Consider the following 25,683-nt stretch of genomic DNA (forward strand, 5'->3'; position numbering starts at 1 on the left):
GGCAGATATGTTCTTTTAGTTTGTTTAGCTTGCAAATATTACGTTAGATGCTTGCTGTTTACTGATAGGAGCACTCGAACTTGGTTTTCCTGCCACAAAATCAAGAAAGAATAATTGTAATTTTAAAGCTAAATCTCGACTACATCATGAAGATTTAATGTAACCCAAAACGAACTACAATACTTAGTGACAGAGTTTACTCAATAGACAAAAGACTTAGTGACAGAGTTTACTCAATAGACGTTCAATTTTTAAGGCATCTTCTTTGAGTTTAGCCTCGAGAAGAGTTCTAGATTAACAATCATCAACATTTTTCTCATGAATAATCCTTAACTGGGAATCACGATCTTTTACCATACCAATAATCAAATTGACTTTGTGTTTCAGCATATTTATTTTAACTACCTGGATTCTAACAATACTTAGAATCGTTGCACTTTCTTTGGCTGCTTCCCTTTCTACTTCAGAGTCAGACTCGTTAGTAAGATAATCAGAGTAACACTTATCAATATTTGTCTGTTTCGTGGGAACAATATGTTCATCTATATTTGAGTCAGATAAGTCTTTCTCTTTAATAGATTCCATAGAAACAAAATATTTCTTTCTTTCGGATGATGCGTTTATCAGAGATAGCACTTTTGTCCATAGAGAGATTGTTACAAACACAGACTTATGAGGTCTTAGCGTGTTTGCCTGCTCTGATACCAATTGAAAAAGCGGGGGTCTAACAACCACACCTAATATTTCGTTCGAAAATCTGTATGGACTAACTCCAATATAATTCCAAGAGAATCAACTAGACAGTCAGACTCAATCAAGGAAAATATCCAAGAGTTATATATTTATTTCTCAAAACAATCTGCAATCGAACAGGTAGGAATCTATGAGTCTGATTGATATGAGAAATAACTTGGATGCTACCAAATACCAATATCCAAGTGCCAATCAATTCCTATCGAACAAGCAAGGTCGGATTTACCAATTGATTGAACTACGCACAACCTGTGATATTTCAATTATATAGACAAATATAATGCAGAAAAGAAATAACACAGACCAGAAATTTTGTTATCGAGGAAACCGCAAATGCAGAAAAACCCCGGGACCTATTCCAGACTTGAACACCACAGTGTATTAATCCCCTGCAGACACTAGCCTACTACAAGTCAACTTCGTACTAGAATGTAGTTGAGCCCTAGCCAATCTCACACTGATCAAGGTACAATCGCGTTCTTTACGCCTCTGAATCCCAGCATGACTCTAGGAACTTGATTCCCTTAGCTGATCTCACCCACAACCAAGAGTTGCTACGACTCAAAGTCAAAGACTCATAAACAAAATTGTCTCCCATGGATAAGTCTATTCTGATAGATAAATTTGTCTCCCACAAAAATACCTATGAAGTTTTGTTCCGTCTTATGATATATCAAGGTGCACATGAACCAATTGATAATCTGGTCTTACAACACCAAGTGAAGCCTAGGAATATCAATCACCTCACAATAACTTAACTATATGGTAGTAAAACAAGTTATTACAGAATCACAAAGAATGAAACGAAGAGTTTTGTGATTACTTTTTACATCTTACCTATCAGAGATAAATCTCGAGCAAATCTCAGAGAAGATAGTACTCAATAGAACAAGTAAGATCTGAATACGCAACTATAGAAAAAATAGTTGGATATGGCTTCAGAATCCCTATGAAATCTTTAAGTCGTTAACCTATAATGGTTTTGGAAAATCCTAGGCTAAAGGAGAATCGACTCTAGTACGCAACTAGTATCATACAAAAGTATGTGGATTAGGTTTTCCAGTTTATAGAGTTCTCCCTTATATAGTGTTTCAAATCAGGTTTGCTTTCAATCAAAGATAAGTTAGCTTATATACATAGTATTCATTATTCATTGTTAGATGAAAACCTGATTTAAGATTCAAGCTAAGTTTGCTTAAAACAAAAGCAATATCTCTTCACCTTTAGATGGTCTTAACTTGTTACACACAAATGAAATATACTTATATTTAGATATGGGTAACCGTACATAAACACATATATTGAGTTGGCTCAATAATAGTTAGCCGAAGTTAGCCACATGAACACTTTTGTATTAACCATGTTCATCTAACACATCTAGATCAACTATGATGATCAATCAATCATGAAAGATAATCAAATGAATCTAATTGTGTTTCTCATAGAGTTGTTCAATTGTTTACTCTCATAGAAATATATAAGAACCAATTGAAACAAAATCGGATTGATTCGTAATCGTACAAAGTACTTATACAAGAATCAATTCATGAACATTCAAACACGGTTTGAAAATATTTCATTCCTTAATTTTATAAATGTATTTGTTCATAAGTATGAGAATTATACTGAACCGATTTTAGAACTTAAACCACTAAATTTGCAATGCAAATTATAGTTTCGGACTTTTGGTCTTGTCCAGCAGTTTTCAAACGGGTATGCATATTGTAGTTCCGGACTTAACTCAGATAGAACTTTTCGCATGCTGGTATGCAAACTTGGGTTCCGAACCTGAATCATACCAAAATAGTTTGTGTAGTAAGTACGCATACTGTGCTTTATCTAGACAAGGGTTTTTGTTCTAAACTCCCATTTCAAACATTGAAGCATTCTTAGAAGACGACAAAGGTTGTCTCACACAAACCATTAGCTTATAAGAAATTTTCAAGTGATTGGGTGATCAATATGAAAATTTTCGAGTCGACATCAAATGACTGTCTCACACAAATCATGTAAGATGTTTCAAGGTAATTTCCACATGATCTTCTTTTGACTTATAATTTAGTTTCCTACAAATGAATTGTTTCCAACTAAACACGTCAAGAATAATGATGAACGTAGCTAAAGAAAATAGCTTCCGACACATATTTCGAGAAATAGATAAGCGAGTTAAACTCAACTCCAAATATCAAATTTGCATAATATGAAAGTCTATATAGCTAAACGACTTTGTATTAATATGAGATAAAATAGAATAAAATATACTTCTGAGTGATAGATAAGTTTTAGTCTCCACATACCTTTTGTTGATGAAGTTCCTCCAAACTCCCCTTAGTATATCTTCGTCTTCAATTGATGAACGTCATGGAGTCTAAATCTCAACTACACAATTTATCATAGTCCGAGACATAGCTATAAGTAGACTAGAAATCAAGACTATAGTTTTGATCACCTAAACTTGACAAACAAGCTTGAGATAGAAACACTTGCGAGTTCGACCGAGCAATGATCTAACATGTTTATCAACTATGTTTTGTGAAACATATGACCAAAAAATTACCTTCGAGTTTATTGTTGTTTTAAATCTATATAAAAAAAACACTGACGCCGAAATTATAAGATAGTATGAGAATAACTATGTCGACGGATTCTTCTCATCAACAAATGCATTGCACGAAAAGGGGATCGAGAGTCACTGACTCCGTTATATCCGAAAATCATATATATATATAGTCTTTCTTTTTACTCCAAAAAAATAGTTCACTATGTGCCATCATTGTTGATTTTTTCAACCATGACGATCATATCCGCGTCAATATATAACACTAAGTATTTAGAATCAACATTCATCATTGTCTGGATTTTTTAGTCATGAAGACTCATATAAATATTTCAACAGCTAGTCGTAATTGTTTAAGGATTAAGACTGCGATGACTTTTGACGTCTTCTCTATTATGAATAACAACATCAAAATCTTTATGGTTCTCATCTAACAACCATGACGACCATTGAAGAACACCAAAGGTCATAATTGTAGTTTAAACTCAACCATGAACACTCAAAAACTGTCGCATTCTCGATATTTTTGGGTTTCCTTCGTCGGGTTCAGTGATTTTAGGTCGTACTTGTTCTTTTTCATCAACTGATTTATGTTTTCGTTTATATTTTTGAGCAAATTTGAAATTTTTAGGATAAGTATGGTTAAGTTTTGAATGTATTTTCTCACGATTCATTTTTAAGAAGATTAATCAACGATGAAAATATTATATTGATTATAAATTCATTTGAAAATAATGGAATGAGGTAGAAAAAAATTTACAGCCGGTAAGGTTGAATGGAGGAGAAGGAAAATTGGTGATGTCGCTACCAAAACTACATAATTACTTCCTATGTTTAACTAAAAAGTTCATATTTTTATATTTTTAGAGTTGAGGGTTAGGATTAATAATTTGGTCGGGCCATGACATAGTTTCTACTATCTAATCTAAAGAGAATCTCGGCATGACCTGGTCCGAGGAGTCCTTGGGATGTCTGAGATTGATCTTCCAAGTAATATGCAAAAGCATTATGTTGTATCATTCCATGATGTCCAAGTAACATGTGTTGTCGCATTTAATAATCAATAAATCTAAAGTCCTGAACCAATTCACATTGAACTTTCCCTCCACAAAACTATATTTGTAAGGACGAAGATAACAAGTACACTACTATCTTTTCTTTATTAACCTATAAGTCTGATACCTTGTGTGATCATCTATGGACAAAGAAGTCGATACAATACAACAACGAGATAATCACACTAACCCAATTTCCAAAACACACAAACTCTAAAGTGTACATGACTTTGAGAAATCAGTTTTCCCTATTGCTACTGGTTCTAACATGAGTCTTAAAGCAAGTTAGCATCGGTTCTACCTTGACTATACCAATATTGGTAGGGAACGGTTCTACCATGACTCCCAACATAAGCTAGGATCGGTTGTACCTTGATTCTCTATATAGGCTAGGGTCGGTACATACTTAAGATCTTCAACGAAAATCGGATCATCAATCCCTTTGATTTCCCTTCGATTACGAAACAAGTACGTACATCTTCTTCCTTAAACTCATGTAACTAAACATAGTTTTTCTAGGCATGAAATCCAACATATGTTTACTACACAATCTAGTTACGAGTTACAAAGATTAGGTTGATGTCACAATTATGAAGTTCAAAAGATAAGCATTATACTTCGTAATTCAATATACCAATATAAAGCACTTATCACTATTGATATATTGTTCTTTGACCCTTTGATCACAATATGATGATCAAGTCTATTATACTAGAGTTTCATATATATATAAATTGACATGTTATGTTTTCAATCAGAAACGACTTAAGTGTTTAAGATATATAAATGGAAAAAAGTCAAGTCATGTATCACTAACCTCAAGCGAAAGGATAATGTTATCGTCGTTGATGATACGTTGTCGGAATCTTCAGAGTAATACTTGTATGTCTCAACATTTCTAGACTTCCTAGTCTAACCTATCGAAGTCGATTATAGTGATCAAATCAAGCAACTTATGATTTTTGATACTAAAATATGACAACCAACCTTAACATACCAACACTTGGTGGGTTCAACCGCACAATGCTCTAACAGTTTTGTTATAAAACACCGCGCGTCCCTTTAAACCCCATTCACGATATTTGGGAATCGCTAAACTATAATAAGCGACAGAGGTATGGGTGGCTTATATGGGCTATAGACCCCCCTACCCCCACATAGACTGTAAACATTAATATTGGCTATGTGTAATTGTGAAGAATAAATAAATAAACCCATGTCAAAATTTTGGTTTAGGTCGTGAGTTGATAAACTACTCATGTGAGTGACTTAATTTTATCATGTACAGTAAAACTTTAATAAATTAATAATGTTGGGACTGCCAAATTCGATCAATTTAGCGAAGTATTAATTTATCGATAAATTAATAAGTTATTAAATTATTGAAACATTCTAAATTAAAGTTTCAAAATAAAATAAAATATTTAAGTTAAACTTAAAGATTTTCCATAACAACAAATATATTGAAGGTTATGAAACAGGAAAATTAAGTCTAGAAAAAATTAATGTCCTTAAGGCAATTAATATTGCAGTTTTGTCATGGATAACAAATGTTCTACAAAATTCAATTGCAAATTGTTTCCAACATTATAAACTTCGGTCACAAGAAAATGATGATGTACCAAGATATTAATGAACTTGGATTGATAATAAAGGAGTTGAACTCAGGGGCGGAGGCAACGTGTTGCAAGGGGGTGCGATTTCACCCCCTTGATTTTCAAAAACGATACGAAGTTTAGTATTTTTCAAGCCAAAAAGAAGAAAAAAAAACTTTGCACCCCCTAAAATCTCAGTACTTGCACACCCTAAGCTCAAAAAAAAAACCATCCCAATAGAAAAAAGTCCACTTTGACCGTCTCCCTCAATCGTTCATCCACGGGAGGCTTGTATTCGCAAAAGCAAACCAAAAGCATAACTCTCATTAGTCTGAACTTGGTACATTGTTCTCTTAAAGAAAAATTTTCTTTGCTGTCTTAAATTCCTGCCTCCGCCCCTGGTTGAACTACCGTAATTAATCAAATAAATGTCGCCGTAGAAATTTGGACAGACGAAGAAATTATTGCGAGTGTTCTACCAAATACCCAAGAAGAGGAACTAGAGGATGATAGTTGCGTTGTGGATAATAGTTGCCCCTGGATAATCATTAGAAAAAGGCACTCCTGAACTCCTCAAGGGACTACAAAATACGATAGATAAAGTCCAATGTTGCATAAATGTGAACAAGAAACAAACAACTTTGAAATCTTATTTTAGTAAGGTACCGTAATGTAGTGTTATTATAATGATTATTAATTTATATTTCAGTTGGGCCCTATAGGACACTTAAAATTATCTTATAAATTTAGCGAGGTTATTAATTTAATACACTGGCCCAAGTCGGGACCGACAAAAAATATTATTTTAGCGAAATTATTAATTTATCGCGAATTAATTTATCGAAGTTCTACTGTACCACTTTTCACTCCTTCCCTATACAAGAAAGGAAATAAGTTATTTATTTCAATTGAAGGATCTCTGACAACCACAACCCAAAAATTACTACATCAGATTGTCATCTTTCATGTATTCGTTGATAAAACCGCGACTCTTTTTTATAATTAATATGACGAATCATTTGTAATTAGTTTATATACATGAATAGACGAAAATGACTCGGAGTTCAGTAGGATGGAATGAGTAACTAAGCTTGGTTATCTCTACTCTCTGCAGAATAACTTCTCTGATAGCTACGTTATGTCTCGTCGCAGTTTGAAGATAAATCTCATCTCATCTCATATCTATAAAATATAATCTCTTAATTTATTTTGGAATATTCAACGAATCATGTATAAAATAAACTGGAATATTTTTGTTACCAATTAGATTAATCGAAAACAAGAAATACTAGAACAATTTTGACATAAAAAGTGAAGCACTAATCAGTTTCATTTTCGATTGCATCTACACTCTTCCGTGGATTTCTATATCTATAGATTAAAGGGCGTCTCTGTGATTGTTGTCCACTATTTTTATAAGAGCCTAGAACCGATGTTAGACTAACTAATATCATCGCGTGAACAAATTTGATTCAATGCATTGTGCTTCAAAGCATAGTGTGTTGCGCTCTTTGTTCACTTCATATATCTTACCACATTTTTCATTGCGATTAATGAAATTAAGAATCCCCGATTTTTTTTTAGCCTCCTGGACGTAAAATTATGGTTTTGTTGGCGAATATGATGGCATATATGCCATTCGTGTTTAATATATACGGTAAATATGCTATTTTACCATGCCCACTGCCCTTTTGACGTCATAACAGTGAATGCTCTTAACACTCTGCCCTGTAAGAATAAAATTTCAGGCCCCCAACACTATCCTTATGATCCAACTATTAGCAAATTACTATTAATCCAATCAACATAAGATAAGATGCATCCAGAGGATTACCAAATTCCGAGGGATTACCAAACTCCATGATCTAGCTTGGTAATCAGAAGAACGCAATAAAATATGGCAACCCCACCAATGCATTATTGGATTCGAAGATGGAGAGTCGGTGACTCCATTATCTTGTGCACCAAACGCTTATATTTCGACTTCTTATCTAATATTCCGAATCCAAAATTTTCAAGGCTACTAATGGGGAGCGTCAAATTGTTGGGATGTACCAATCCAAAGATAATGATTATTTTGTCCTATATGTAATTTGGTACATCCCTATTAGGGATCTTGAAGATTTTGTTCTTTTTGGTATTCCGAACCCAAGAGCTTTCGTACACAAGGGTGTCACTCGGAAAAAATACAGTACACGTTACGATTCACAAAGTCCCGTATAAAACCACCACATAACATAATCCTGCACCGTTGACGCGCGTATCATCAGAGGAAACGAAAACATCAAATAACACGAAATCCAAAAATCAAGAGTCTATTCGAGAGGAAAGAGAGATGATCCAGAGATCCGTGAGAAGGTGTGAAGGTACGGCTATGGGAGCCATCGTTATTGATCTTCGCCCCGGCGCTGGAATTGGTCCTTTTAATCTAGGTATATATTGCCTACTTTACTAATTTCAGTTTTCATTTTCTTTTAACTATTTTTAGTTTTTTTTTTTAATGATTTTATCAAACAGATTTGATCATTTTTTTTAGAAATGAATTGAGTTATCCATGATGCAAATTGATTTTTTTTAATTTTGTTTTTTTACCTAATTTGAAATTTTGGGGACTTTGTAGGTAAATAGAATCATACCTAAATAATTGATAGGGAATTGATTTTGGGCAAGAATCATGTGTTCTTAATTTGATTTGCTAAAAGCTCTTTCTGTTACAGGGATGCCAATTTCAGAAGCATTTGCGCAGATTGAGCAGAGGCCGAATATATATGATGTAGTTCATGTGAAGTATCTCGAGGAGGTTTGTGGCATCAATGTGTTTTGTATATTAGTTGGTTTACGTCAAGGAGTTTGGTAAGTTTTAGCTTCAGTGAATTATTTGTTGATCATTTCTCTTTGTGTTGCAGGAACCTCTGAAGTTGGATATTGTTATTAGCTTTCCTGATCACGGTTTTCATCTCCGATTTGATCCATGGTCACAGGTATGTCCTAAGGACTGTTTTTGACCTGTTCTCTCTCTCTTTTGTAATTTAGTTGAAACTTAGTATTAGTGTAAACTGTAAAGAACTGGTATTAGTATATTCATGATTAGAAGAGGAGTTTGAATTTTCCTTGCTATAATGGTGAGTGGTGTGAAAGATAGCCAACTAAAAACACTAGCAGGGAATTTACCAATTACTAGTTCTCCCATATCTGTTTCCTGGAGTTGTAAAGAATGTTAAAAGATGGTTTAGATTCTGCTTCTGACCGTCAGGAATTTTCTTATGTTTTTCGGACGTAAACTCTACTTTGTACATGTCTTAATAACTCTATGTGGTTAATTCACTCCCTAACGTGTTTGCCACACTATCGCTCTTATTTCTTTAGCTTTACGTATTGAAAGTCTTTGCCATAGCTATGTCCTGCAGCCCAATCTGTGCATATTTAACTCGTTTGTGAAATCAGGGTGTTTCATTTACTATTTTCAGGATTTGTTAGTACTAGTATGTAAGATCTGCTGCAAGTATTACTGCCTCTTGTTCATCGAGATATCGAGGATATGAACACCTGATTGCTTGATGCTTTAATTGCGTTGTAATGATTCATAATGTCTACAATTCCCCCATTTTCTAACCTTGGTTCTTCTCCAGAGGCTGCGGCTGATTGAAGTTTTTGATGTCAAAAGGCTTCAAATGCGATATGCTAAATCTCTTATTGGGTAGGTTAATTGAAATTACTTTAAATTTTCATCTTCCTATCCCCTTCCTGTGTTTTTATGCTAGCTATTTTTACTTCCAGTGGACCTTCCACTCTGGCTACTTTCGTAGCTGTATATGCACTGTTTGGGCCGACATTTCCTGGAACTTATGACAAAGATAGAGGAGTTTACTCTCTGTTCTATCCGGTATGTGACATGAATCCCTTTACCAGCGTTAAAACTTTCACTTTACTTCTATTATTTTGTTACCATATATTAATTGGTATCTGCAATTTTAGGGACTATCCTTTGCCTTTCCTATACCGTTGCAGTATACAGATTGTTGCCATGATGGAGAAGGTAGGTACTGTATTTTTTGTGTTATCTTCTTTGCTTCTGCCTTCTCTCTCTTCCTCATCTTCCTTTTTTATTTACTGTTTAAATCTTCCCTTCCCTATTTTAACAGCGGAGTTGCCTCTTGAGTTTCCTGATGGGACTACTCCAGTTACATCGCGTGTCTCCATATATGATAAATCTTCAGAGAGTAAAGTCGGGGTCGGAGCCCTTATGACGAAAGCTTTAGCTCCACCATTGCCTGCTGGCAGCCTCTACATGGAAGAAGTCCATGCCAAGGTACCAATTTCTTATTCCCTTTGATGTCCTTAAGAATGACCTATCGCTTCGATGGAAGTCAAGTGGGTCATATTGGCTCCCTATTACCAGTTTGTGTCATCATTGTCTCTTCGGTCTTGTTCACATAGCTTTCTTCACTTCATTGCTTAGCATTGTAGTAAGTAAAACATTCATCTTGATGCTAAAAAAATACCTCACTTTTTGGATGATTTTCAATGTAGCTCGGAGAAGAGTTATGGTTCACTGTGGGTGGTCAACATATTCCTTTTGGTGCATCACCTCAGGTCAGTAGAGTTTCTCATTCACAGGACTTTATCAGTTTACGTTCATTTGTGTTCACCTGTCCTTAAAAGTTAAAATTGTTCCAGATAAGGCATGAGTATTTTACCAGGACTATATTTTCTTAGAATTTGCTTAATAAGGTGGTTGTTTCTAACTCGGTAAACATTATGATTCTGATTATGTATATACATCAATATATGTTTTGGTTTTCATTTGGGCAGCTACATATGTTTCTATTCCATGTTATCCGTTGTCAATGTTGGGGTTAAACTTTTTACTTGTTTCTCTGCAGGACGTGTGGACTGAATTAGGTCGTCCTTGTGGAATACACCAAAAGCAGGTATGCGACAAATTAATTTTCAATATGTTAATCTTGTGAGTGGCATATAAGGAATTAAGACGCAGTTGAGAAACATCTACCGGAACTTTTGAAAATAAGAACTCCCAAAACTCATGATCTATACTTTCAGTTTTAGAAACCTGTGAAATGAACTTGAAATTCAGTAGTGTCATATAATAACGAGCCTGTTGTGCATGTTCTTCTTTGGTCATTTTTGGAAGTTCCATAGTGCATTTTGTAGGAGCATATATTTGATTGAAATTAAGCAGAAAGGTTTATTCCTGTATAACAACATGGGAATCGATGTTGTGTGTCGTACTGTGACACGACAACTTAAAATCTAGGAAACAGGGACACGGCGAACTCAGTAAGTATAAGTAGTTTAAAATGGATATATAAGATAGCAAAGTTAGCAAAATGCATACATATAAGGATGAATGTCCGGAAAGCCGTCGAAATAGTTATCTGTATCTTCAACTGCTCCAGCTTTGCGTTTTCTAGGCATTTTGCTTCTTTTTTGGTTTGGAGAGAAAAATGCAAAACTTGAATTAGAAAATTCTAATAGAGATCACTGTTGTTGGTACAAATATCTTATACTTACTAATGGTACATCAAAAGGTATCTTAGTTCACTAGTATAAATTTACAGATGTGAGATATCTTGACGGTTGAATAATACTCTTAGTGAAACTCCTCTATTTTAGGTGCTTTAAATTTATAAAATATTTAATATATTTTTGGATAACTATGTTGTGTCCGGACGTGTGTCAATACGTATCTGACTGACACGGCCCCCAAGCCATTGGAACAATAGGTTACTCAACAGGGTCCTGAAATTTTTGTCACTAAGAAACACCGCCTATCATTTCTGGTTACACAGGTTGATCAGATGGTAATTCATTCAGCTTCAGACCCACGCCCTCGCACAACTCTTTGTGGTGATTACTTTTACAATTATTTCACTCGTGGCGTGGACATATTATTCGATGGACAGGTGCTGTTTTCGCTTACCTTGATGTTAAACTCCATATCATAATATCCCTCAATCATAGTGCTGAATCTTTTTCTATACCTTGTTTGATGTGCAGACTCATAAAATCAAGAAGTTCGTTTTGCACACGAACTACCCAGGACATGCAGATTTTAACTCTTATATGAAATGCAACTTTGTTATCTATGATTCAGATGGCAAGCTCTCCCCTAGTGTCCTTGAACTATGTTCTATATACAATTGGTTGCTAAAAACATTCATGGGAAACACTAATTAAAATACCTTCCTCTGCAGTTGGAGGACCATTTCAAGACTCTAATACCATTAGTACAAAGCATTGCATCACCCCAAGCACAAAATGGGAGCAAGTAAAGGTAATTATTTTACCAAGATATGTTTTCCACCACTAAAAGCATATTATCATTGTTTCTCTTCCTTTTTCTGTCTATTGTTCTTTCTCATGAAGAGGTAGGGGGATCGGCTCCCACTAGCTTGGGTCTCCTATTTTCTCCACCTCCTCTATGGATAGGGCAGAGGTTGTGATTTGTTGGATTTGTTGCTGGGATGGCAAGTTGGAATCTGCTGGATTTGCTGTAGAGCCGGTCCAGCTGGCGGGGTCTCATCAGCTGTCAGTGTGGGGCCCAGCTATGCCGTAGCAAAAAAATAAATAAAAAAATACTATATTAGGGCACTATCACCATCCATATTTTGTCTATAGGCACACACCCTTCTGATGGATAGAATGTTAAGCGGAAAAGGGAAAAAAAAAGGTCCCAAGTCTTTGGACCTTCCGCAGATATCTTCTCCTACTTCCATTTTTCTTGAGTAACAAAATCATGAGTTCTGCCATGCCTAACAGTTCTCTGGCTTCAGTGTAAACTACAAGATGATTGACCAAAAAAATAAATTAATGCTTATTTTGTGATGCTGAATGGTGACTAGTGTTATTTTTGAATTCCTTTGCCAAAGCTAGCTGATCAGTTTCTCATAATGATTTTTCTGTGATTCCAAAACAATTAGCTGGGAGTTTAATTTGTTGGTTCCTTGTATGTTTCATTTACAGTTTATTACCATATGAACGGTTGGATCTTATTTGTTGGTAATAACAAGAGACCATTTATTGTAGGATGTCCTCGGGGATTCTGGGCGAGCTGCAATCCAAACCCAAGGATCCACGAGCAATCCCTTTGGATCGACTTTTGTATATGGTTACCAAAATGTTGCTTTTGAGGTGAGAATATTTGACTGTCTTTTCTTTATTTATCTATGGATGCATGAGAGGATTAGCTAATAGCTGTTTCTGTATGATTCTATCAGGTGATGAAAAATGGCTATATTGCCACTGTTACTCTCTTTAAGCTGTAGATATATTCAAATTAGGTACACACTTTTGTTTGCCTCTAACATTCAGTCTCTTGGGAATTTGGAAATCAACCTCCTGTGCTCTTGAGTTTATCTTAGTAGTCACATGTTGTTGGGAGCTTACACTGCTTAGCGTTTCACAGGGGTGATTGCTTTTGTACAGACAATTTATGTTTTACCATTGTTTGCTTCTGCTAATCGTCGAGGTTAGTTGTTTAAACACCAATGGGCTTGTATAGCATTATATTCGAAATAATATGTACAGTTGTTGGATACTATGTTATTACTTATTTGTTTAGAATGAAAATGTTATTTTTCTGTTGCTCTCAGTACTTTTATTTATCTTTCATCGGATGTTTTTCTTTTGAAATAGTTATGATTACCTCCGACTTCTGACATCAAGGCTAGTAATATCCCACATCATGGGCCCATCCGATAGGAATGGCAATTGAGTTTAGTACACATTGAGTCTAGTACAGTCCCTTGGTGAGGAGTGAGGACTTAGGTAAGAGGGTTTTCCATTCTGTACTATTTGAAGGGGAAACAGAAAGCCCTTTGTCGGAATTGAACGAAAGGAAATTACAACAGTATGTGGAGCTGTAGTTACATGCCTGAATAGGATTTGAGCCAAATTGATCAATAACCCTGTTTTGTAGAAGCAGTACTTTTTGTTTGCAACATTTCTGTGGGATCCCACATCTTTACAAGGCCTTGATATGCTAACTTATATGACAAGTAAAGCTGAAATACTAATCTGACACTTTACTCAGTAAATCAAGTTAAGATTTAGACAGGAAAGAAGTTGGTAAAAGCTTGAAGACAAGAAAAAACTAACTTCCTTGTTACTTGCCTTGTTTTTTAGTTAACAGTTGCATATATTTGGCTTCTGTTTTCTTTCTTTTTCTCTCTTTAGGATCTTAAAAGAAAGCTTTATGTTCACTACTTCACGTCTTTCTTCCTCAACCGCAACTGTAAGCCAATAGGTTAGTTGTCTAGCTGTTTAAGGTGTTGTTGCCCTATTTTGTGGGGGCATTACTTAAATGCTCAAAAAACAGAAAGAAGAATCCTATCTTTACACTTTGAATAATATAACTTCCTCTTTTTACCCTATAGCAGAGAAGATTTTGCAGTTGGTTGAATAACAGAAAGTAGTAGAATTAGAGTGAAGAAAGAAGTCGGGCAGTTGATGCTTATATGAGAAGGATATAGAGAGAAACAGCAGAAAGTATATCGATAGTACGTCAGAAATCCTAAAAGAATTCTATCTTACTACCATGTATGTCCTGTGTAAAACACACATCTTCACGTCACCTCTAAATCCATGGAATATTTTCTCTGACTTCATTGTTACAATATATTCATTATGAAACTTCATATGGTTGTTCAAGGACAAGTAGTTGTTGGTAAATTGACAGATTGCCATTACAAAATGCAAGGGAAGTACCTAGAACTGCTTTTCATATACAAGAATGGCAATGAAGAGTCTCTCAAGAGTGAAGACCATTACTAATATTCATTCTTTCATTAATTATGAGTGTTATTAATATGAGCTTTCAATTTTGCTTGGACTTTAGAACCATGACAGTGAGGATCTAAGAATAGCATAAAAGCTGTTTTTTACTGCTCTTATTAGTGTAGTTTCAAGGACCCATTTAATCTTCTTTTTTTGTACATCCTCACATGTGACTGACACTTAATATTCACTATACTGTCGGCGTATTGGCACAGCCCTTTGGATTCCTATACCTTATTTCTCGTGACCAATCCCCTCTACCATCTAACGCCGGTTGTACAACGTTATAATTGTAAATTCTCCAGTTACCCAAGGTGGAGCAGTAATTTTTCCACAATCATGGTTATTATGTCACAGTGCCAAAATTTCATTTGTAAACGGAGCAGGCCACCTCGACAGGATGAACTGAACTTTACATGATTGAGGGATGATTTTTACTTAATACCTCCAGCGAAATTTGATAACCCGTGTAGCAATTTTGTACTGTTTGTGTAGTCTAAATTGTCCAGTTAAAGAACACACGTACACAACAAAGTAATAGTGGCAGCAGTATAACTACTGCAATTGTTGCAGTGATAATGATGATCCTTGACTAACCATTTTACGGTTAATTATGCGGTTACTTATGACTGCCGTTTCACAATGTGGTAGGGCCCACATCTCTACCCACAACTCCACTCTTCTTCATCTTCTCCCTTTTCTATCTTGTGAGTCTCTTACCTCTCTTCCACACTTTGTTTGTGGTGCTTCTATAAATACTCACTGAAACCAATTACTCCACCTACATCACTAAATTCTAGTTACAACCATCCAACCACACCACTCTAACAGAGAAACTGTAACTCTCAAAAAGCCTGACATGAGGCTCTTCAGTTTCTCTCCCTCATCTTCATCTTCTTCTTTTCCCATTACTTCTTCTTATAGTAATTTCATCTCCCTACTCTTTGTTCTTGTTTTTCTCATTACTAACTTGCATTCAGTTAAGTCCGATTACCATGACTACAAAGATGCATTATCAAAATGCATACTGTTTTTCGAAGGCCAAAGGTCCGGGTTTCTCCCAAACGATCGACGTCTAAACTGGCGGATGAATTCCGGTTTAGGAGACGGTTGGCAGCACAACGTAGATTTAACCGGTGGGTATTATGATGCAGGAGACAACATAAAGTTTGGCTTTCCAATGGCATTCAGTACTACATTATTATCATGGAGTGTTATTGAGTTTGGAGAGTTTATGCCTCCAAATGAGTTCAGAAATGCTTTGGTTGCTATAAGATGGGGCACTGATTATCTTCTCAAAACAATTTCACATCCTAACAAGATTTTTGTTCAGGTAAATTCTGTCTTTTCACAGTGTGACGATGAAGATTACTATTTTTGTTTTCTGATATTTCAAGGCACACCCGTGAACCAAATTTACTTGATTTAAGTTTTTTAGACTTTGAGGAATTTGGTTTTACTAACCACTGACAAATGTCAAACACTCTGATGATCATTTACTAACTTTAAACCTAACCCCCACAACCCAGTGGAAATCCTATTTCACTAGGACAAAATTCAGCAGGGCTCCATGAATTTCTTTCTAAAACCCCCGTGAGCAAAATATGGAGAGGTAGGTCCAAAATGCTTTTTCTGATAAAGGCACCCACTTAGACCCACCACCTCACACAATAAACAATTAAGAAAGTGGATGGGGATGGCTGCTAAGTGTTCACTAGCAAGAAGAAAAGAATCAAAGACAAGAAATTCCCACGTCTATTGGAACTTACCAAAACAGTGCATCATTTTGACATCATCACTAGAAAGAAAAATGACCCATGAAAGTAATTAACTTTTTACTGTTAGATAAAACAATTTTTAATCTCATTTTGATTTTTTGGAATTTCAGGTTGGGGATCCAATTGCAGACCATAACTGTTGGGAAAGGCCAGAAGACATGGACACTGCTCGGACGGTTTATAGCGTAGAAGCACCGCAAACTGCTTCGGATGTAGCTGGTGAAACAGCAGCAGCACTTGCAGCGGCATCCATTGCGTTTAGATCATCTGATCCAGGTTACTCTGAGGCTTTGAAAAGGAGTTCAATCAAAGCATTTGAATTCGCAGATAACTATAAAGGTGCTTATAGTGATAATGACGGTGTTAGATCCGGTGCATGCCCTTTCTATTGTGATTTTAATGGATATCAGGTAAGACACCTGACATAATGTGCATTTCATTTTTGGAATGCAGGACAGTGTCTATACATTTCCTGACAGAACTTTCAATTGTTTGTTTGCAGGATGAATTATTATGGGGGGCAGCATGGTTAAGAAGAGCCTCACAAAATGAGTCATATCTTGATTACATACAGTACAATGGTAAAACCTTAGGGGCCGAAGACAGTACTAACGAATTCGGTTGGGATAATAAACATGCCGGCATTAATGTGCTCATTTCCAAGGTACTGTTTTCACCTGACATGACATGTCTGACACAAAATGACTACACGCTCAAGTACTGATCCATAACTCACATATTATCTTACTGATGCAGGAATTCCTTGAAGGAAAAGTGTATTCGCTCGAATCGTATAAATCATCTGCAGATAGTTTCATGTGTACATTGATAAACGAATCCTCATCTTCACACATTGAGTACACTCCTGGTGGCCTCATATACAAACCTGGTGGTAGCAACATGCAACACGTCACCTCTATCGCTTTCCTCCTCCTAGTTTACGCGAATTACCTCTCACGGACATCGCAAACCGTTAACTGTGGGAGCGTCTCTGTTGGCCCCGCTTCTCTCCATCGACAGGCTAAGCAACAGGTACTTATTTCATTGGCATTTATGAAATATGTGCTTCTATTTCTACAGGCTAAGCAACAGGTACTTTGCGAATTAGCGTCGTAAGTACGTGCTCCTTACGCTAGGCTGTATGATTTGTGCAGATTGATTACATATTAGGAGACAACCCAATGAATATGTCATACATGGTAGGATATGGAAACAAGTACCCGCAGAGAATCCACCACCGCGGCTCATCTTTACCATCAGTAAAAGACCATCCTCAAGCAATTACATGTAAGGAAGGTTCTGTATACTACAATTCAGCAAACCCCAACTCTAATACCTTAATTGGAGCGGTGGTAGGCGGTCCAGGAGAAGATGACATGTACGAAGACGATCGAGTAGATTTTCGAAAATCTGAACCTACTACATACATCAATGCTCCGTTAGTTGGCGCCTTGGCTTACTTTGTTTCTAACCCAAATTAACAAATTAGGAAGAAAGAAAAACACTTGTTGAAGTGCACATAGGTACATAGATATACAGCATATACACCACCTAATATAGTTAATATTAGTAACTTATACTAATTGATATTAAGGTGGTAATAAATAGGAAAAATCAGTTAGTGCCTCTCATCTTGTGGGAAGACAAGGATAGTAGAGGCTTCTTTTTATAATCACAGAATTTTTGTTTTGGTAAGGTTATTTCGATTTTCGGAGTGAATTTGTATTTTTGGTTTTTATTTTGATTGTTGTACTAGTTTTTCAAGCAATATTATCAAGAGTAATAATATGTCATGAAGAAGTTTTGTGTGTACTTTATTTTATTTTTTTGGTAATTTGGTTTGTGAAACTTTGAGAATTCTGTACACGGTTTTTGTTCTCTCCGGGCGAATGTTGTATTTTTGAAAGAGATTAACAAACATTCGTAACAATGCAGGTTGAACTTAACAATTTTACTGGTTCCCAGTGGTACATGACTCGTAGAGCATTCAACAAAAAGATACATGACTAAGAGAGTTTAATGTCCGGGATATATTATTTATATGATTAGATTCCAGTAATCACTGTACAACGTTTATGCAATCCGAAACCTAATTTCTTCTATTGAGCTGAATGCTAATCCGATACTGATACCACCATGGAATATATCAGACTATGTTTCAGTGGGGTTGGTGAATAGTGTTTTTTATGTCATTGTGATTGTCGACAAAGAGAGAATGCTGCAACTAGCCTTAGACATTTTTTATTTTATTTTTTTCCTTTTGATGGCTGATCTTTTTGTGTCGACAGAAATGAATCACACCGACGACATTAGCCATTTGGTATAACTCCCACAATCCTAAGCAGTAGCACTAGCACCCTGCCAGGCTTTCTACCAGATAGAGTTGCACAGGGGATCTGCCTTATTCAGTGCAGTTCACACCCTTACTAACTATATTCAACAACGATTTTTTGGGGACCATGGTTTTTTTGGGACCATGGTCTTATTAGGCCACCTACCCTATAATTATTAGGGGGTCCTAAAGCATTGAAATGACTAACCTACCCTTAACCTAATTTAATTTAAAACCAACTCAATAACCACCTATATATATATATATATATATATAACCACCACCTCCTCCCACCACCACCTCCCACCATCGCCGATTACCACCACCACCAACAACAACCACCGATTACCACCACCACCACCGCCCACCATCGCCGATTACCACCACCATCTCCGATTATCACCACCACCAACCACGGATTACCACCACCACCTCCGATTACCACCACCACCAACCACCACCAAAAAAAAATATATATATATATAGCTTAATTTAAAACATTAACAAAGATATTCTCACAAACCTATTACTTGTCATTCGTTTTTGGTTGAATAAATGAGAAGTAATCATTAAAATGAGTTGAAAATGGAAGTTGCAGAGAGGTTTAATGGAGGGTTCTTTTTCAGAGAAAAGTTCGGTTATCAAGAATTAATTTTTTCTTAACTGAACTCAGAGTTCTGTTGATTCGCAAAAAAATACTTTTAACCGAACTCCTTGTATTAGAACAATACAAGTCCATAAGTTCGGTTCCTTCGCAAAATAAGGATATCACCGAACTTTAGTTTACGAAAATAATGAGAAGTCCACAAGTTCGGTTCGTTCGCAAAAATGTTAAGTTTTCTTTGTAACCGAACTCTACCTTTGAAACTTCGTAACCGAACTCTACCTAATTCGCCAAGAAATAAATTTCGTAGTAACCGAACGTTTGCCTAATTGCATATATGCATATATAAGCCCAGTTCGGTTGATTCGCAAAATATGTTGAAGTTTGCGAACCAACCGAACTTCTAACACTAGGTTACTTTTAACCTGCAGTTCGGTTGGGAACTTGGTTGTGTTGAAGTTTGCGAACTAACCGAACACACAAGATGTACCCAAATAAATTGTTAAGTTCAAAGTTCGGTTACCTACCATTTTATCCTAGGTAACCGAACATTACACTGTACGACCAAAACCTCCATTAACGAGCGAGTTCGGTAACCTGTGTGTTTGGAAAACTAACCGAACTACACTTTCAGGTGTGTTCGGTCACATGTTCTTGGCATATGGTAACCGAACTGGCCCAAATCTACATAAAAAAATTCATTTTTTTTTGAAAGTTTGGAGCAGTTCAATCAACATTATCTAAGTTTGAAGCCTACCTGGGTACCCAAATACCCTTCCTCCGATTGTGGTTGGTAAAATCCATCGTTTTTCATGTTTTCCTTCTTCATCTTCTCTAACTTTACTCTCTCAATAATTCTACTTCTTAAAAAAAAAAAACCATCTGATTTTTTAATCTCACCAATTATCTTTAACTTAATCATCTCACTAATCATTACACTAACTATTATTAACACTAACTAATCATCATCCAAAATTAATCAAGAGGGTAATTTAGGTATTAATATAAATATGTAGATAAGGGATGACCTAAATATACTTCTAATGTCTTTACCCAAAATAAAACCATGGTCCCAAAAAAAACCATGGTCCCAAAAAGTCGTTCATATTCAAGGCTTCCTCGGAAGAGTTTCCGCAAGAGCAGAGAAATGCAGGGTCATTCCTTTAGTAGAATAAGCTGGATTTAAACGAACCTGGGTACAAGCCCATGGTCATTTTGTAATACTAGCGAGCCCATAAACAAAGAGTCGCTTAACTAGGGTTTTATTTTTCTTCTAGGGTTTTTGCTGTCAGTTCTCTCCAGTCTCCACATTCTTCAAACAGTTTTATCCGGATACAGCTTACCTCCTCCCTCTCGGAACTATCTCCAAAAATCTAAACTCAGAGTAAGTAATCAGGTCAGAATCAATGGGGAAGAAGAAATTTATAGACAAGAAAAAATCTGCAGTATTTCAATTACACGCAAGGGATACATCAGATCCTAATTATGGCGATGGACCAGGTGGTGATCGAGTTTTCGTTAGAGTTGATAATAATCCCTATGAAAATCCAATTTTCGAGGATGCAGATGAAGATGGTGATGAAAATCTTGTTCCGAATCCAATCAATACTAGTGTTTCTACTTCTAATTTACCTGTTAGTGTAAGGAAAGAAATTTTGGAATTAGGTCTTCCTGATGATGGTTATAATTATCTTGCTCATTTACGTGAAATTAAGAATACTGGTGCTGGTACTGCTTATTATCAGAATAGTAAAGCTAAGCTCGATGAAGTTCCTTATGATGTTAAGGTACGGATAAATTTTATATCAAGTTTGAAATTTTGCTCATTACATTCTTTGATGTTAAATTATTTGTGTTTTAATCTGTTGATAACATGAGAAATACAAGATTTAGATGTTAGAAATTAGATTAGGTTAATGCTTTGGACTGGAATAAAAATGGGTTTAGGCAGAATTTTTTATTTTGCTGGACCATTTGTGTTCACCTGGTGCATTGAGGTTGTTTAAACTCTGTGGTTTGACTAACATCTCCTGGTAAGAGTTTGCGGGCTCTTCAAATTGGTTCATTTAAGATATTATTAAGATAACATTGTTGGGGAGAAGAAAATGAAGGATTTATAGTCTGTGGGTATGATTTCTTAAGTTCGGGAGACGACCCAAGGGAATGAACAACTAAACTATATTATGACATGGGTTTCTGTAATGAAGGCGGTTATCTGATGTTTCAATGGGTGCCATATATTTATGTTTTGGTCAGTTGACATGAAATAGGAGCTTCCAGAATAAGAAAAATCGATCTTTGAGTTACATCTTTGCACACTGTGCTAGTCTTATTTACACTGATTTTGCATTCAGAATAAGAAATATAGGTTTTCAATTTTGTTAAGTTTTGATTAGTTTTTGTGGTTTCCTTTTACAGGCTTATGATGCATCAAGAGTTAGGGTTTTAGAAGTTGGAGAGACTGAACCAAGTGATGATTCAATTTATAAAGTTGCAGCTAAGACTGTTGGTGTGAAAGTTCAGAGAGCTGTTGATGAGGAAGTTGCTGCTTTACTTGCTGACAATGATTTATCTAGGTTCGAATCAGATGACGAAGACTTGGAGTTGGAAGAGGATTTTGTTTTAAAGGCTAATCTTCCAGGAGAAGGAGAAAAAGAAGATGAAGAAATTGTCTTTGATAAGAAGATTAATGAACAGCCTGAAGTTATTAAGAGACAATATGTTAACTCCAGCGAGTTACTTCATTCCGCTGGTGTGTTTGACGATGCTGATGATGATGAGTTTGACATGGAACCTCAAACAGAAGAGAAACCAAGAGCTCCTCGTTTTTTGGATGAGCAGTTTGATTTGGTAAGTTTGCTTGCTTTTCGTCGCCAATTTATTTATACATGTTGTTTCCTATCTAATTCCAGTTTGTGTTTAATTTGTGAATTTGGGGTTTTGTTCATTCTGTTTGTTTATGACGTATAGTTAGTGTTGGGTTTTATCTGATAAAGATGAGAGTAGGAGTGAAACAGAGTAAGCCAAAAGCACTGCATTCTAATAGAACTTTGATAGATTACAACAAGAATTAATGTGCTTTTATATGAGCACTACATTACTTAAGGCTCTTGATATGGCAACTAACCCACTATGATACACCCTATAGGTTACAACCAATACTAGTTTGAGGGAGGAACTATTGATAGAGGTTGACTTATTGTTGTGTCCTTAAACATGCTTAAGATCTGAATAACTCATAAGTATCCAGGTGGTTAGTTGTCTCATTCGTGAGTGAAGATTTTTCTAGTAGACAATTTGTAGGTGTTAAACTGAAACCTGAACACATTGGGTGAACGGTGTAGTTAACTATCTGTCGTCCTTGAACTTTTGTTCCCATTTCCAATGCAAGTAAAAAACACTTGATCCTTTTCTTGTTTCTCTTATTTTTTGGGTCTGATGGGAAATTTGAAGTTTGAACGCAATCTAGTTCTATGTTTTGCCTTCAAGAGTGTCTAGACTCTTTGAGTCTATATAAACATGTAATACTTGACAAATTCGTTGAATTCACAACTATAATCAGCTTGATCTGTTGTACTGGGCTCTAAATTAGTGTATCATAAATCTACCAGATAAATTAGCAATGTGTTTACATCAGTGAAGGAAATTATCTGAATAATCTGAGAAATTGGAGATCCAAATGTCTTTTGACGTGTTGAACTTTGGGAATATAAAGTTTATATGTAGTTCTTCAATGAATTATCCAGATTTCTGACTAGTTTCTTACTTATACGTAGTTCTTCAATGAATTGCTGAAATTGCATTATAGGATTGTTGTTGCTTTCGTCATTGGTAATAGTTGAGAGTTTTTGATCATGTACGTGTAAGAGTTCAGCTGTCATATCACGGGAACCAATTATCTACACTCTTTTTTTTTTCTTTCCAAATTGCACAACCTTGCATTTGTGTGCATTGAATCATATGATATCTGTAATAGTGTAGTGAATTTATTAGTTCTCATTTTTTATCTGATGAAGAATCTTTATTAGATCGCTGTTAGTTTATCCATCGCCTATGAGGCAAATATTTACCACCTCAGTCTGAAATTACAGTGTATTTTGTTTATTAAGATATACTAATTACGAAAGAGTATTGTCTTTGTTAACTGTTTGTGATGGTAGTTCTGGCCTTAGTCTTCATTATGTCCAATAACATGACATGTTAGACTAGAAAAACCAAGAGGTTGATTCTGTACCAGAAATTAGCAATTTGATAGAACAACTTTTGTATGTCTCCCTTATTTCTCTTATAGTTTGACTACTGAGTAGCACGTCTAATTGTTTCCGAAATGTCTCATGAGAAGCATAACCTTTTAATTCTGGATGTGGTTAAAATAAAGGCTAATATTATGAATTAACCTCACCTAAGAAACATAATCTTAACTTTTAGGTCTGTTTTTGGAAGTCAACCTCATTAAGGCTCAAGGGCCCTGTTACCTGTACGATGACGATGCAAACTAGGAAAACTTGTTACATAGTTTAAACTTACTTCGGAAAATGAACTTTCACTTACATATTTTCTGTAGTAACTGCCTAGCTCTAAAAGCAAGCACCTGTTTATGCTGCCTGCATATCTAGCCACCAACAGGAGACGAGCAGTCGAGCACCTTCTGAATGACACGTCTAGTAGCAATAGTTTGGTATTATCACCAATAACCATCCATTACCCCCCTCACTACTTCGGCCATGATTGCCGCAACAGTATCTGCTACTTTTGATTTATGTTCTTTCGTAAGTTCTGAAATGCTGACTGACTAAATTTGACTAGAATTTCAACTACTGCATGTGCACCCAACTTGTATGCTATGATCTTGACCAAACATTATTATGCTTATGTAGTATGGATCCTTGATCATTTATTATGCTATCATCCGCAATTTGTGTGTTTGCATCTATGTTGAGTTGTTAGTTTTTCAACCCTTTCTAAATCTCACATAGTTTTAGATAGTGCAGCCAGCTTATTAACATTTTTCCTTGTTCACTTTGCAGCTTACACTCAAGGAGTATGCCACGGACAGTGATAATGATAAAGGTGACGTGTATGAAGGTTCTGGATATGGAGACTCCGAATCTGAAGAAGAAGTTCCATTAGCAGCTAAGCTTAATAACCCATTTCTAGACCAAGAGATTGAAAAGTTAGATTTTGACTTGGCGTACAAAGTTCCTGCCGATTATGTTCATGGGAATGAGGGATCAAACTGTGAGAAGCTTAAGGACTCAGCTGCTGATTTGATTCGGCGTTGCGCAGAGTATGGGCAGAAGTTTGATGATGAAAGCCATGATAAGGAGGATGTGGTAATTTGGGAGGAAAGTAGTGAAGAATCAGAGGAGTTTGATTGTGAGTCAGTTATATCAACATATACAAATCTTGAAAATCACCCTGGAAAAATAGAAGCTCCAGTAAGCACAAGAAGGAAGAAGAAATTAGCAGATGCCCCTGCTGCAATTCCTAGTAACGGCGCTCATGGGATTATCCTCAAAGGAAGGGAGAAGCTTCCTGTAGACTATTTGCCTCATAGCAAAAAAGTTGTTGCTGAGAAGGTCACCAAGGTTCCAGGCCTGAAAAGTGAGCTTTACAAGAGGAAACCTCATGGCGAGGAGTCAAAGGAGGAAAAGAAAGAAAGGAAGGTAAATATTGTTCGATGCCTAAGATCAGATGTTTCAAAAATGTTCTTAATTGTTTCGATATTCTTTCTTTTCTTCACAAACCTGTTGGCTAGATGGAAGAGTTGCATGGACTTCCATGATTGTAAAACAGTCTGCAACAGAAGTCCCCAATGGATGTTCCTATTGTATTGAGTTTGGCAATCTACAATATTCATTGTTCCATCATATTCTTTAGACGCTGACAGCTAACTCCTTGGCTTATTGCAGTCTGCTGTAAAAGAGGAGCGGCGGGAGGCACGAAAAGCAAAGAAAGAAATGAGAGTAGTCTATAAATCTGAAACTCAGAAAGCTCAGAGAGTTGCCGCTGTCTGTGGGCCATCTTCTATTCACCTTATGTAAGGTTATGACAGAATTTAATAAACCAGTTTGTGATTAGCATCTGGTTGTTGCTTGTAAGTTAACAATTGTGCAAACCTGCAAATGATTTTGATAGTGTTCTTTTTAAACTATTATTAAGCAATCGTGTCTTTGATCATTCCAACAACAACAAAAAAAAAGAGGAAATAAA

At 35.9% G+C, this 25,683-nt stretch overlaps 3 protein-coding genes across 3 annotated transcripts; all 3 read left to right on the forward strand.

Moving 5' to 3' along the window:
• Nucleotides 1-8,155: 8,155 nt before the first annotated feature.
• On the forward strand, nt 8,156-13,572 carry LOC113289503 (UPF0183 protein At3g51130-like). Its single transcript, XM_026538771.1, has 14 exons — nt 8,156-8,392; nt 8,678-8,760; nt 8,867-8,941; nt 9,590-9,657; nt 9,738-9,843; nt 9,936-9,996; nt 10,103-10,269; nt 10,491-10,553; nt 10,844-10,891; nt 11,771-11,884; nt 11,979-12,078; nt 12,176-12,255; nt 13,008-13,112; nt 13,199-13,572. The coding sequence occupies exons 1-14, from the start codon at nt 8,296-8,298 to the stop codon at nt 13,244-13,246; spliced, it is 1,215 nt and encodes a 404-aa protein (XP_026394556.1). The 5' UTR covers nt 8,156-8,295; the 3' UTR covers nt 13,247-13,572.
• Nucleotides 13,573-15,494: 1,922 nt separating this feature from the next.
• Nucleotides 15,495-18,327, forward strand: LOC113289511 (endoglucanase 24-like). Its single transcript, XM_026538781.1, has 5 exons — nt 15,495-16,089; nt 16,645-16,944; nt 17,037-17,198; nt 17,291-17,566; nt 17,689-18,327. The coding sequence occupies exons 1-5, from the start codon at nt 15,616-15,618 to the stop codon at nt 18,013-18,015; spliced, it is 1,539 nt and encodes a 512-aa protein (XP_026394566.1). The 5' UTR covers nt 15,495-15,615; the 3' UTR covers nt 18,016-18,327.
• Nucleotides 18,328-20,739: 2,412 nt separating this feature from the next.
• Nucleotides 20,740-25,650, forward strand: LOC113289520 (protein LTV1 homolog). Its single transcript, XM_026538792.1, has 4 exons — nt 20,740-21,257; nt 21,889-22,320; nt 24,498-25,136; nt 25,383-25,650. Exons 1-4 carry the CDS (start codon nt 20,877-20,879, stop codon nt 25,512-25,514), a joined length of 1,584 nt encoding a protein of 527 aa, XP_026394577.1. The 5' UTR covers nt 20,740-20,876; the 3' UTR covers nt 25,515-25,650.
• Nucleotides 25,651-25,683: the final 33 nt, after the last annotated feature.

The sequence above is a fragment of the Papaver somniferum genome, chromosome 1, assembly GCF_003573695.1.
Source record: "Papaver somniferum cultivar HN1 chromosome 1, ASM357369v1, whole genome shotgun sequence".
Lineage (NCBI taxonomy): Eukaryota > Viridiplantae > Streptophyta > Magnoliopsida > Ranunculales > Papaveraceae > Papaver > Papaver somniferum.

Coding starts and splice junctions, on each gene's coding strand:
- LOC113289520 (XM_026538792.1), top strand. CDS start 20,877: ATGGGGAAGAAGAAATTTATAGACAAGAAAAAATCTGCAGTATTTCAA. Junction 21,258..21,888: donor AAGTTCCTTATGATGTTAAG/GTACGGATAAAT, acceptor TTCCTTTTACAG/GCTTATGATGCATCAAGAGT. Junction 25,137..25,382: donor AGGAAAAGAAAGAAAGGAAG/GTAAATATTGTT, acceptor GGCTTATTGCAG/TCTGCTGTAAAAGAGGAGCG.
- LOC113289503 (XM_026538771.1), top strand. CDS start 8,296: ATGATCCAGAGATCCGTGAGAAGGTGTGAAGGTACGGCTATGGGAGCC. Junction 10,554..10,843: donor CTTTTGGTGCATCACCTCAG/GTCAGTAGAGTT, acceptor GTTTCTCTGCAG/GACGTGTGGACTGAATTAGG. Junction 10,892..11,770: donor GTGGAATACACCAAAAGCAG/GTATGCGACAAA, acceptor CTGGTTACACAG/GTTGATCAGATGGTAATTCA.
- LOC113289511 (XM_026538781.1), top strand. CDS start 15,616: ATGAGGCTCTTCAGTTTCTCTCCCTCATCTTCATCTTCTTCTTTTCCC. Junction 16,090..16,644: donor CTAACAAGATTTTTGTTCAG/GTAAATTCTGTC, acceptor TTGGAATTTCAG/GTTGGGGATCCAATTGCAGA. Junction 17,199..17,290: donor TTAATGTGCTCATTTCCAAG/GTACTGTTTTCA, acceptor TTACTGATGCAG/GAATTCCTTGAAGGAAAAGT.